General features: G+C 46.2%; 1 protein-coding gene across 2 annotated transcripts; it reads left to right on the top strand.

The window, feature by feature from the left end:
• Positions 1-2,849: 2,849 nt before the first annotated feature.
• On the top strand, positions 2,850-10,292 carry akap8l (A kinase (PRKA) anchor protein 8-like). 2 transcript variants are annotated; one of them, XM_086157182.1, is made up of 13 exons: positions 2,850-2,994; positions 3,791-3,829; positions 4,054-4,318; positions 5,495-6,077; positions 7,082-7,196; positions 7,277-7,326; positions 7,500-7,530; positions 7,615-7,732; positions 7,828-7,969; positions 8,109-8,214; positions 8,307-8,437; positions 8,536-8,631; positions 9,202-10,292. In XM_086157182.1, exons 1-13 carry the CDS (start codon positions 2,970-2,972, stop codon positions 9,724-9,726), a joined length of 2,226 nt encoding a protein of 741 aa, XP_086013308.1. In that variant the 5' UTR covers positions 2,850-2,969; the 3' UTR covers positions 9,727-10,292. The 2 variants fall into 2 exon arrangements, with proteins under 2 accessions (XP_086013308.1, XP_086013309.1); XM_086157183.1 differs by lacking the exon at positions 2,850-2,994 and adding an exon at positions 3,595-3,625.
• The last annotated feature ends 3,216 nt before the right edge of the window (positions 10,293-13,508 follow it).

Below are 13,508 nucleotides of genomic sequence, written 5' to 3' on the forward strand. Positions count from 1 at the left end.
CTGAAGTGCATAAATACATGTAATTTGAATACTTTGAGTAGCAGCAGAGGTTGTTTTGTTTTTTGGACAGTTTAGTGCAAACGGTCAATAAGTAAAACTATAATGGTATCTGGTACAATAGCAGTATGATGGTTTTCTCTGTGACAGTGCAAAGAAGCAGTATTGCAAAAAAAGGAGTAATGTTGTGATATATTGTCAGATTCCAGTAGAGAGTGGCGGGAGAGTTTGGCAAATTAATAAAAAATCTCTCTTCAATTCATTAAACCTTGTTTGAGATTAATTTGGTGGGTGAATTGTGCCTTTTTACATTTGTTTGTAAGAGTCGCTGAGAAAACTGCTAACGAAGTCTCTATATAATCTCTCCGACATGTCATTTCTCGTCTCCTGCATCAAGATGATATTGATCCAGATATCCTGAATCCAGGTCCCTTAAGGTGGAAGAAGCTCCACTCTCTCCCAGCTTTAGGCTCCTTCTGGCCGCTCTGTCGCCCTCTCGTGGCTACAAACCAGTGGCTTGTTATTTCCGTCTGATTTTTTTTTTTAGGATTGTAGCTTTTTTTTTTCAAAAGAAGCATTAGTCCTTTCACCAAACACACTTATGAATATCAAATCGTATTTAACCGTTTGCATTTGTCCGTTTGCGGCATTCCTTCTTGAAAGTTGCATTTTTAAAAACTCAAAAAGCTTCTCCGTGCCTTGATTCTCCATTTAAAATGCCGAGTGTCTCCATGTTTTCGCTCTCTGACTCCAGATAAGGACCACTCTGGCGTCCACATTTTTTCTCTGGAACGCCAACGGTAAACAGACCCCTGGTCGATCGAGTCACATTAGGCTGTAATCAGTAACACCGTTCCCCTCGTTGGAACTCCGGAACCCGAGCTTTTATTTTTACCACATGGGCGCGATCATATCGACTCACAAACAGATGTGCCGGTTAATAAAGCGGCAAAGCTGCGAGAACCACGGGAGCGCCATCCCGTCAAGAGGCCAACCGGGGGCCTCACCGCGTGGCTCTCGTCCAAACGCCTCTTGACTGTTTCCTGCCTGTGGGGGCGGGGCTGCAAACACTCACCGCACCGTCAGCAAGAGCCCCGGGAATGTTTTTCCGATGATGGTTTAAAAAATAAAAAAAAACGCTCCAGATCCGCCTGGGTGACCTGATGCCGGAGGCCATGAAATGGGGCGTGGGGCAAGAAAGCAGGAACCACGAGACATTTTGAACACTAAAAACAGTTTAGCTTTGAGCTGGAGCGTAGGTGGAACCATCTTCTGATCTCCATCTGGGGGTTGGACAACCTCTCGTTGTTTGGGAACAGGCTTAAAACATATCTGAGAAAGCTTATAGTTGGCGCTAGGGTAGTCACAGGCTGACTCTGCTGAGGGACATCCCATAATGCACCTCTTTTCCTTCCTACTCTCATGTCCCTTCCTCCATGCATGGTAGTAACCTCCATCATTGCTATTTCTTTTATAGATGTCAAAGTCTATACATTTTAGATTAATGAATCAGTGGTTCGCAAGTGGAGGAAGCTGTAAAACGAGCTACAGGTCAAGAAGACGCAGCTGAGTTTCCGCGAACATAAAGCGAGGTGGCCCGAGTTGGAGGAAGGACTCAAGCAGTGGATCATCGAGCAAAGAAAAAGTGGGGGAAGCGTTTTGACGGTCACCATTCGACTAAAAGCAGTAACACTAGCTGAGGAAATGAAAATTGAACATTTCCAAGGAGGTCCGTCTTGGTGCTTTTGTTTCATGAAACAGTGCCATTTTTCCACCCGGACCAGGACACGGTAGCGCAGTAACTTCCAGTGGATTATAATGTAAAGCTGTCCATCTTCTGCTCCTACTGCAGCAAACACATCGCCAACAAACACATCCAGCTCAGCCACATCACTAACATGGACTACTACCATGAGAACGTTAAAGGGGGAAGTGTGGGCGTGGATTGTATATAAAACCTGCGCCCGATAATCAGGTGCACCCTATGTGTTTGTTGAATACAGTCATGGCACACATAACTGTGACTGCGCCTTTTAGTGCGGTGCGCCTTATGGTCGTGAAAATACAGTCATGTATCCTTCTGCTATCAGCATGTAACTGTTAGCGCTACTGCTATTAGTGGTAATAGATGATTTGAGCCTGTCCCTCCCCTTTCCATCACTCTCTTGCGTTCTCTCTCCCTTTACTACCCCAGCTGGTCACATTTTTCCACGATTCAGCAATTCGTCTTACTTTTTACATTTATTTTTAGATAGTGGTATTAACTTTTAAATGGACTGTTCGTACAGTTCGACATCATTTAATTACTTTTTGGCTTATTTCCCTGATGGATTACAATCAAGTATATTTTTAAAAGACTTAACAAACACCAGTGGCAGATAAATTTTAGATCAGAATTACACACAAGACAGCGCTTGACCGAGCTTGGTGGGCTTCTCTGCCCTAACAGATTCTATCATCAACAATGTGGCCCTAACTAACCTCTTCTCATTTCTTTCACACCTCGAAGTGGTGGTGTATTGAAGGGGACGCACAGCCATTGGGATCCCTTTTGGTGCGACGATAGATCTTTCAATATTCGCCCAGACATAATCCAATCCAAAAATATCTAATTTCTTGCGGATTTATTTCTAGTGTTATAATTGAATATATTTATAATAATTATTGTATAATAATTTTATAATTATTTCTATGTTAGATTTCGGTGGATTAAACCGGAAATAACGCCACCCGCCTCTCTTCTCCCGTCATCTTGTCTCCCTTTCACACTTCCTCCGCGTTGTGACGTAACAGCAGAAGCTCTGGTCACGTGCCTTTTTTTTAACGCAGTGCGTTGGTGTTTTTTTACTTGTTGCGGCCATCGGGAGAAAAAAGTAGCTACCGGTGGCTAAAGCTAATTGAGCTAAAAGGCAACGAGCGGCAGCAGCTGCATACGTCGATCGGATCGACTTAGACCAAGAAAGCAAGACATAATGGACGGCAGAGGCTACGGTTCTGGTGAATATACGATACATAAGTGATTATTGTTTGTGTATATATTTAAATAGCTGCGTTTACAGTGTTATAATTGCATTTATTTTAGCTACGTTCGATCGGTATTCTCGCTAGCTCCTCACTGCTTCGATGTTAGCAAATGCGGCAAACCGAAGGGCCCGACGCATAATGTCGTTTCCATGGATTTAAATGGTCTTCTTATTTATTTATTTTTTATTATTAATTCGCCATGGGTGCGTGTGGGGATGATGTCGGATTACAGGAAACACCAACGTGACCCAACGTTTTCTCTGTTCCCGCTAGCTAACGTTATGGGGTTTAGTGAGTCGACTCCGTTAGCCTGTAACTCATCTGATAGCTGTGTGGTGCTTAGTGCTGCCAACCTTGCTCGCATTTGATGCTAATGTAGGCCTGTGGCGGCTTTGTGAAGGGTGTGTTCACTGCACTGCCAAATTACTGCATTTGCGGAGAAATCTTGAGGAAAATCTGGACGGATTGGTTGCATGTAAAAATGGCCGCCTGTGCAAAACGGTCGCTGTCATTGCAACACGGCTACCGTCGTGCGTATCCTTTTCCTTTTATTTTGAACATTGAAGCCACCCGTGCTACTGTTAGTAAATGTTAGTAAATTACTGTAAGTAAATCATGCCGTTGCCGATCATCAGATGTTTTAGCGTTAATTTGTGCTGTGGTTTCATGGGATTCTTGGCATCTTGATGTCGTCCACATTTTCATTTTCTCCTCAGATGTCTTGCATTGCCCTTCAGTTCCGATTGTATCCATCTTTTATCTCCTGCAGGTTACTCAAATTGGGGAGGTGGAGGGTCAGGCAATAGAGGTAAGAGACCTTATGGGATGTTAAGATGCATAATGAATTTTTGATATCTGACTAATCTGGAAGTAAGTTATGTTGACAAGGTCATGCTCATTGTCAATAATCCTTTGTAAACCATCAACTAAGGTATTCGATGGAGTTAGACTGCTATGATATTAATACTGTTTTTTCTAGTTATTGACAAGTCAGTGGATAAAGTAAAATGTCTTACCTCTTTACTGTATAAGGTTCTGGGAACTTTGACCTGTATGGGGGAGGTTATAAAGACTCCATGTCCGGGCTCGGGGGCTATGGCGGCGGCGGCGGTGGTGGTGGTGGTGGCGGCGGCGGCGGCGGTGGTGGCGGCGGCGGCCACATGAAGAGAGGGCTGTCCGGAGCGTCCCTGCTTTCAGGAAAAAGTACACATGCAGATGCAGTCATTGCCAAGATTAACCAGCGCCTGGACATGCTCACTCAGCTGGAAGGGGGTATGAAAGGGGGTCGTGGTGACAGGTAAGATCTTTATCCCTTTGGTTGTTTTTCTTGCTACATTACATCTTCACATATAAGCTGCTACAAACACATTTCAGTTAGAGCTGTGGGTATTTATTAATCATGAAATGTGATGTTGGACTGGTGTGAATACATCCATTGGCATATTTAGCGATCTTTACGATAGAACTCGCCTTGGGCGGCACCGTGACACATGGTCGGGGGTGCACACAGATTCAAACATATGTAGCCATGAAAGCATTGTTTTTTTGATGCAAAGAATCCACTGTGCCTCTGAAAAGTATTGATTTAACATTGAAAGTCCCTGGAATGGATTGCTTTTACCAGGAAAGTCTTTGTACTCTGTTTTTTAAGTCTTATAGTGACTGGAAACTGAATGATGTGCAACCAAAACATCCACACACGCCATTATACTAATCTTTTTACTAGATTTACATGGTATCACGTACTATGGAGCCCACCTTAAGTTGTACGCATTGAGCATTTCCACTTTGTCCCAGCTGTTCATTCATTCACACGCACTCATCTCTCATCCATGCGACCTAACCTTCCCTTCTGGCTTTAGGTCTCGCACAAATGATGAGTTTCACAGGTGTCGGCCTGATAAATACCATGTCACACTGAGTTGTCTGTTGAAGGTTGTCTGCTGTCTACTCTCTCACTTGTGGAAAACAAGACCCACCCCCTATTTTTGCCCCCTCTCTTGAGTACTCACTATGGTCCTGTCACTTCTTAGTACATTTCACCCCTTGCGTCTGTCTCAAGACATGATTGGTTCTAATGGACAGCGCCCCTGTCTGTCGTAGGATCATTGCCTATCCTTAACCAAGGAATAGGTCTCAAAACTGCATTTCCTCTCCTCTGCAGGATAACATTTGATCCCCAACTTAAGCTGTTGGTTGGATGAGTTTCTGTAAACACAGCAATCAGAGGAAATCAGTTGCACCACCATGAAAACTGCAAGCAGAGTGTTACCTTGTTTCAGAGCACCAATGTCTGATCTCTGTGTTTTGTAACAAGTAAAATGAAACAAACTGGGAGAGACAAGAACACAAACGGAGAAATCCAAACCATGGAGGAGAAGGAATAGCAGGTGGAGAAATCCAAACCTGACTGCCCTCCCTGCCTCCCTTGCTCTCTGCTCTCTTCTATCACCCCTCTTCCTCCCTCCTGCAGGTTTGACCAGTACGAGTCTTTCGACTCGCGCTCCTCTGCTCTCACCTCCTCCCGAGATCTCTACAGATCTGGCGGCAGTAGCTATGGTTATGGCGATGGCCGTGGGGACAACATGCTGTTGGGTCAGCGAGGAGGCTCAGGCTTCGGAGGGGGAATGGGGCTAGGGGGAGGAGGAGGCGGCTTCGACGGCCTCTCCTCTCCCTATGGAGTCGCTAAAATGCGACAAAATATGAGGGACTCCTTCTCAAGTGGCCAGGGAGGAGGCTCTGGAGGTGGAGGATGGGCTGGAGCAGGCCGCCGTTCCCCCAGAAGGGGTGGAAGCGCTGGGGGTCGAGGAGCTGGTGGAGGGTTTGGAGGCCGCAGGACCGACCCCGCTCCATTAGGTGGAGGTGGTCGGGGAGGCAGTCACTCTCCAGGAGGTGGTAGAGGAAAGCTCCCATCCCTCCTATCCAACCGCATGTACCCCGAGAGTGGCGGTTTCCATCAGGGTTCCACTCAAGGGCCTCACGACTTTCCTGGGAGGCATTTTGGAGGGGGCCCACGGGCCGGCCGCCAGCGAGGCCGCAAGAGACCCCTCAACAAAGTAAGTACCTCCAGCCAAATAGGAAAGCCCTCCTCAGACACTGGGCAATGTTTAAGCCCATTCTGACCCCCCCCTTTTTTTCTTTTTTTGTATCTTCAGCCAGCGGGCCACTGAGCCCCACAGTTTAGCGCCTGCGATCTGCCATCTAAAGGAATTGGCTACAAAACACCTCTGACACACATTTGACTTCTGGCCTGGCCCTTCACTTGGGCCCAGCTTTAATTCAGCCAGGCCAAAACGGTGTCAAAGTACCACCCCTTCTTTTCCGTTAACGCCAGGAAACACTGGCCCTCCCCGTCCCTAACATGTTTTAGTCTAATCTCAAGTTTATGTCTTGTAACAACAAAGGAAGTGTCAACCTTGTTTTGTTTTTTTTGGCCCCTACCCAAGGGAGTGTTTGGGAGAAGGTAATGCTAGTGGCAAGGAACTGACCAGAAAAAAGGGGCTTGGTTCCCTGCAGAGGTTCTGACTTCTCCAATCAGATCTTTACTGACACCCTCAAAAAATCGATATCGTGGCAGATCTGGGTTCTTGTAGATTTACCCGGATCTCTCAAAAAAAGAGAGAATTCAAACGTCCAGCACATTCCACTGTGCTACGGTTTGTTCTCGTCTTCTCACCCTTTCACTGTATTAATATATGAAAACAATACATAACTAAAATGTTCCTAAAAAATATTTGTGCCTGTATTGTAAAGCCAAAAATATGGATGGATGGATGGATGGATGGATGGATGGATGGATGGATGGATTGATGCATGGATGTAAAGCAAAGAACATTTTTTTTCTCCTCCCACTTACTAATTTGTGGTGGGGAGTTCAATGAAACGGTTGTATTTTATTTAAAAAAAGTAAATAAGAGGTCAGACAGCCAGCAGTCTGGAATAGTCCTTGGTTCTGTGTCGGGCCCGGTCCTGCCGGCCCACAGCGGCTGGCGTTTTGAGTTCCAGTGTCTTGGTGGCTGGAGTGCAAATGACTATTTATCTCTGCCGGTTTGTTTCACAGCAACAGATGAGGCCTCAGCGGGAACTCCAGAAGAAGAGAAAGCAAACGCCGAGCGAGGGCGACGAGCCCGAGTCCAAGATGAACAAGACCGAAGGCATGGGGGAAGCCAGCGAAGGCAAGAGTCGACAGAAACCTCTGGAAAACACACACTTGAAACACACAAGCATCTGTTTACGCCGTGGTTCCTTTTTCCAGAACAAACAGAGAAAAATGGAGATGAAGAAGAACCGAAGACGGAGGTTGAGGTGAGCGGAACGGCTTCCTCATTTCCCTGATTCGTTTCTTAAAGAATTTCTCCAATGTATTGATTATCCGGAGTTCTAATCAGAAACCAGTGTTCGATTATAAGATGAATGGGCATCCCCAGTTACTTCTGCACTTGATGTGAATGTAAATCTTTGATGCTTTCCTCTCATAGGAGACAAATCCTGTCGACGACGGAGATCAAGGTAAAATTCCCCCATTGTAGAAACATGCTCCGCTTCATGACCTTCTGAAAAGGCTTATCTCCTTTTGCCTCTTTTTTTTCTCAGCTGCACCAAAGCAGGAGGAGGGTTTCCAGCCCAAGAAGAAGCCTCAAGGCAAACAAAACCTGGGCCAGGGTCAGGACAAACCCCCGAAAATGAGGAAGAGGAGGGGATTCCTGGAAAGGTGAGGGATCTGGTTGGAGGTGTTTAAGTAAAGTGTCTTTTTTTTTTTCCCCTGCCATGTCTTTGAAATGACACTTCTCCTTGGATCCTCCCTAGGGTGATGTTTGCCTGCTCCGTGTGCAAGTTTCGTTCATTTTACAAGGAGGAAATGGAAGCCCACCTCGACAGCCGCTTCCACAAGGACCACTTCAAGTTTCTCTCAGGCCAGCTGTCTAAGCCCACCACAGACTTCCTGCAGGTGAAACCTTTGTTCATCATTAATCCTGATTTTTATAAATATGGTGGGAGGTTTAATTTGGTTGCCATACAAGTTGATTGTCAACTAGTTTGGAAGGCAGGTGGTGTAAATAAATAGATAAACCTCGCTGCTTCATCAGGAGTACCTCCAGAACAAATTCAAGAAGACAGAGCAGAGGGTAAGCCAGCTGGAGAACCACAGCGCCGCCATCTGCCAGGTGTACAAAGAGCAGGATCTGACCCGGGGTGAGCAGCAGACACACACAGGAGCCTGAAGTGGCATGTCCAAGCGGTCTCCCATCTCAGACATCCAGACCATGTGTCTCACTTGTGTTTAGAGCTTGGCATGGAGCACTTCATGAGGAAGGTGGAAGCGGCCCACTGCGCAGCCTGTGACCTCTTCATTCCCATGCAGCACCACCTGATACAGAAGCACATCAAGTCGCCCGACCACAGCTACAACCGCAAGGTACGGGCCCCTCAATACTCTGTTAGCAGACCGGGTGTAGCCGTTAGCCTTCCCCTGTGTACCATGTGACCCTGTCCCCCCCACCCCTTTGATTCAAGGCTATGATGGAGCAGTCCAAGAGGGCCAGTGTGTCTGTGGCGCGCAGCATCCTCAACCACAAACTCATCGGCAAGAAGCTGGAGAGCTACCTCAAGGTATGGGGGTGATTGTCTCCATGGTGAGAACTGACCGACTATTCATTGCCTACTTTGGTGACACACACAGCGCTATCATCCAGCTGCTCATCAGGAGTTAACCGGTCATTAAAGAGCAGAACCTTGTTCCCAAAGTTGTGAACAGATTTCACCTCATGGCGATGTTTTTTTAATCACATTTCCATAGGTGCTAATTAAGAGCTAACCTTTGTACAAGGGACCAGTAGGTTATTTTGCCGAGTCATGTTTCCACTTTCAAAATTGATTTCCACCGAGATGCTCTGAGGGTCTTTTTGATTTGTTTGGTAATTTTGCCATCCAAGCAATCACATGACATTTATAAACAGCCATTACTTGATATCCTTAAGTTAATTTTTTATTAAATTATTATTATTATTATTTATTAAATTATTATTAGATATTTATTAGATTATTAAATTTAATGAGATTACAATTTATATTTTTTTGAGCCTGTCTCCGATCATATTCGCCCCTGGGTGGCGATGACAATGTTTTGAGGTGATATAAATGATCATCGATACCTGACCCTTGTCCCCCCACCCCCCGTAGGGCGAGAACCCCTTCATTGGCAACCAGGAGGAGCAGGACGCCGAGGACTCCATGGTGATGGAGGTCTCGGAGCTGGAGATGAGCAGCCAGAAGGAGGAAGGCCAGGAGAAAGAGGAACCGGCATCTGAGGAGAATGCTCAACAGCAGGTGGCGGCGGTGGAGGATGAAGCCGGAGCAGAAGGAGCAGCTGAAGAAGAAGAGGCAGAGGCAGAAGTAGAAACAGTAGAAGCCGAGGTCGTAGAGGCAGCAGAAGCAGAAGCCGTTGATGCGACAGAAGCCGAAGCTGCAGCAGCACCGGAGGAAGAGGAGGAAAAGATGGAGGAGGAACCCGGATTGGAGGGAGAGGAAGGGGGGCACCACGTGGAGGAGGAGGAAGGAGAAGAGGAAGGTTTTGAAGTTGGGGAGGAGGAAGAGGAGGAGGGATATGTTGTGCATGATGAGATAGGTGACGAGGGGTTACAGGCTGAGGAGGAGGAGGGAGTGGAGGTCGCAGAGGTTTTGGAGGAAGACAAGACGAACGAGTGACTCTTGACCCCTGATTTACCTTCGACCTTCAAGTCCCTGACGACCCCCCCCATTTATCTCCAGGCACATTCATCCAATTAATGACAGGGTTCCTCCCTTCGATTCCATTGTCTTCACTATGAAATGCTATTTTGTTTTTATTTAGTTTTTTTGAGCTAGTCGGACATTTTGGAGGTTTCAATCATTTCTTTGAACAGTCGTGTGTGTGTGTGTGTGTGCGTGCGTGCGGGCGGGTGCGCGCGCATTTCCCCATGATGTCAAGCAATGCTTTTAAATACTTTTTTTTGTTGTGCCTTTACTTTAGTTCCCCTTCTTTCTGTCTCCTGGGAGTCTTTATTGTAAAGGTTTTGTTAATTTCATTTTTAGCCAAGAGTCCAAACTCTGTCATCTAAATGTTGGTTGCAGATATCGGTGAGGGTGAATGGATGATTCCCTTTTTTTTTTCTTCCTAACTGGTAGTCAAATGTGAGACAGTTGGGCTTGTTCTGTGGCCAGCGTCATCAGGTTAGCATGACTGTTGTTTCACTGATGATCTTGTTGAATAAATGGCTGTTTTGTACATCCTATTCTCACTCGTCAGTGATATTTACTGCTCGTCTATTTTCTGCAGAGACCGAAACAAAACCTGTTCATCTCAGTATGGGAACCTCAACTTTAGCCCAGGAATGTGATGGTTTTAGACTATCTGCTTCAGATTATACTGTTGGTTACATCTAACTGTGTTGGGGAGGGGGCAATTCCTAATTAATTGGATCAGAATGAGTAACCTAAAGGAATAATCCCTTAGCTCTTGTAAACTTTTAGTTGTCTCTCTGCCTATATCCTCCTGTGTGCCGGAGACCGAGTGACCCTCATATCTGCCTCATATGACTAACACCACGCAGAAAAATACATTTAAGATGCTAATCTTAAAAAGTTGGTTCGTATTATTCACATCCTGTTTAAACTGCTAGTACATTACAGAGAGGTACATTGCTCTCTCTATTGGAGCTGGCCAGAATTAAGTCATCAGGGATCTATACTTTCTATTTTGTTGTTTTTTTTTCTAATTAAAAAAATGATTTTACCCCTTCAGTACCACATACAAACAATATACAAAAAGCAAATTCTAACTTTGCTAATTCAAATTTTTTTTTTAATTTTCATATCCATTCCAATGGACGCCAGTGATGAAACTCGAATGACCTTAATATTTGCAGTTGAGGTGCATAAAAATGTGCCTTCCTCCTCCAAAAAAAACAAAAAACAAAAAAAATAAATAAATATATATATATATATATATATGTGTGTGTGTAAATATATATATGTATATAAGTGTATATGTATTGTCGAAAGTTGATTTTTCCCTTGATCATGAAAATCATGCAGAGGTCAACTTTGAATTAAAATAAAATTAAATAAAAAAAGCACCTTTCTTTTCCGCTCCACGACTTTGACCCTGAAAGCCTTTTTTTGTTTGCGGCGGAGCGGAGCCTATACGGCAGAAATCGTTGCACGGTGTTGCATGATGGCCCCCGGAGGACGGGAGGGGGCGGGGCTTCCGGTGACGCGTTCGTCTCTGACCACGCCCACCCACCCCTCCTCCCCCAACCCCGTGCGTCTGACGTCACCGACGTCGGACGGGACTGTTTGTTCTGGATTTGGGGCGAGGAAGGTCTACGGGCGCCTGGCGAACGACTGGATAAGGTAACGGTGTTGCGTTTTGCGTGGCCGTGCGGGCCGCACCGGCGTGTCCAGCCAAAGTGCGTGACCGCGGCGACCCCGCGGGTGGGCTCCCGTGCAGGCACGGGTGGCGTATTTCGCGCGCTGTCAAGCTCTTATATGTGTGTGTGCGCGCTTCGGCAAGCCGAGCATGAGCTGTCTCCGTAGGCCCAGCACCGGTTTTTTAGCCGCACGGTATGGAGGTATTCCCCGGGTTTTGAGCCAGTGTGGGTCCGTGTCACCGCCTGGGTCCAGCGTCGGTGTCCCCGCGGCGCGCGGCGGGGCGGCCCCGGCCCGGTCCCTGCGACGCCGGGCAGCCCGCGCTGTCAGTGTATGCAAGCTAGCTGCAGGACGGGCTCCCGCTAGCATGCTAACCGCTCGGCTGTTTGTTTGTAGCCCCGTAGGCCGTATTCGTGACATAACTTACGCTCCCTCGGCGGCGTAGTTTACGCGCCGTGGCGCAGGAGCCGCGGCCGTGCGTGACGTACGACCTTTCGAGAATACCAACCCCTGTCGTGTGTCGCTCCGGAGAAGGGCCGTTTGACGTCCAGAGCTGTCACTCCGCTGGCGGCGGACATGGCGGCGCTCTGTCACAGAAGGTGAGCGGGGCGACGGCGAAGCGCCGCGGCTGTCGGACGAGCTAACCGCCGCGTTAGCTCACCGTTGGCACGGGGAAGCGAACCGACGACGCCCCCCCTCCCTTTTCGGGCTCGAAGTAGTTGAGATAACGGAGGCTACGTGGTGCGGGCTTTGTAGCAAAATGGCTGATTGATTTATTTAGCATTCCCAAGGTTTTGTTGGTAAACGACCGCTGTTTAATCGCCTCCCGGGTTCGATGTGTGACGGCCGGACTCGACCCGCCGCCTCGGCCGGAGGCTCCGGAGCCGCGGCTCTTCGGCTAATACCTGCTAGCATCTAGTCGGTTGTTGTTGTTTTGTATTTGTACGTCCCGGATATTTCTCCACCATATTTTCTCTTAAAGTAACTGAAATTGTGTTGGACCTCGGATATACCGTTGTTTAAAACACTTATTTACATTTTTTTCCTACTCTTAATGACTCTTCTTGTTCCTTTTTCATTTGACTTTGTTGACAGTAATTAGCCAGCTAGCTCACATCACTGTCCTTGCTAAAATCAAACAGAGATCCCCAAACTCTAATATGATATGTAAAGCATAACTATATTTATGAAAGTTTCTGAAGGTTTTCCCGTTTTAAAAAAAATATAATTTTTGTTTAAGCCATCACACCTTGTATCATAAATGCCATCATACATGAAAAAATCAGCCACCAGAGGACAGACACAAATTCATAACTTAGATTTATGTAAAATAAAGAAGTTAAATCCTTTATTTCTTTCAAATATCACTCATAGACACTGAAGAGGTGTGAATACCTGTTGGTGACTTTAAAATCCTGAAAGATTTGCACTTTATCACAGTTTAGAAGCGAGATTGAATCCTTTGGAGCCTCCTCACGGTTTAACACGTTTTCTTTGAAATTAACAATATTTTATATTTTAAGTATAACGTGTTCATAATCTGCGATACCACACAGTACAAAGGCACATTTAATCAATACCTATACTGATTACTTGGACTTGTATTGTTACTTTATCTGAATAATTTTATATTCAGATGAATAGTGCGAGTAGTAATACCACAAAACATCTCCCAGTGTCAACCAGTGAAATCACCTGGCACCAGTATCTTCTCTGCACCCTTCCCCTCCCCTTTTAACCCAGTGCTAAGAAGACGCAACATTCAATCCTGTCACCATGCTGTCCTCCGGCTCTTATCGGGAAGTGTGATGAGCAGATGTGCATATTGCTCAGACGAGTCCAGTGAGCGCACAAGCGGTGTGGCTGCACCGTATCCTGCAGCCCGGGCAAAATTCGGCTCAGTCTTTGCTTTTGTAGCACTTCATGTACCTTGGATGTTTTTTAAATCTCATACTAACTGCCTTCCATAATCTAGCCTCCAGACATTGGATGAATCCTTGCTAATAAATCCACCTTATTGTTTGTCCTGGTTTCGAGGCCATGATGAGTTTGGTACTGAGTCCGAAAACAACACTGGGATC

Source organism: Fistularia commersonii, chromosome 12 (assembly GCF_037954325.1).
Source record: "Fistularia commersonii isolate RoL2024-O1a breed Wild chromosome 12, RoL_Fcom_v1.0, whole genome shotgun sequence".
NCBI classification, from domain to species: domain Eukaryota; kingdom Metazoa; phylum Chordata; class Actinopteri; order Syngnathiformes; family Fistulariidae; genus Fistularia; species Fistularia commersonii.

Bases quoted from the DNA above. Each gene is read 5' to 3' on its own strand.
- akap8l (XM_086157182.1), top strand. From the start codon at position 2,970: ATGGACGGCAGAGGCTACGGTTCTG. The intron at 7,531-7,614 runs GTAAAATTCCCC...TTTTTTTCTCAG, and splicing joins TGTCGACGACGGAGATCAAG to CTGCACCAAAGCAGGAGGAG. The intron at 8,632-9,201 runs GTATGGGGGTGA...CACCCCCCGTAG, and splicing joins AGCTGGAGAGCTACCTCAAG to GGCGAGAACCCCTTCATTGG.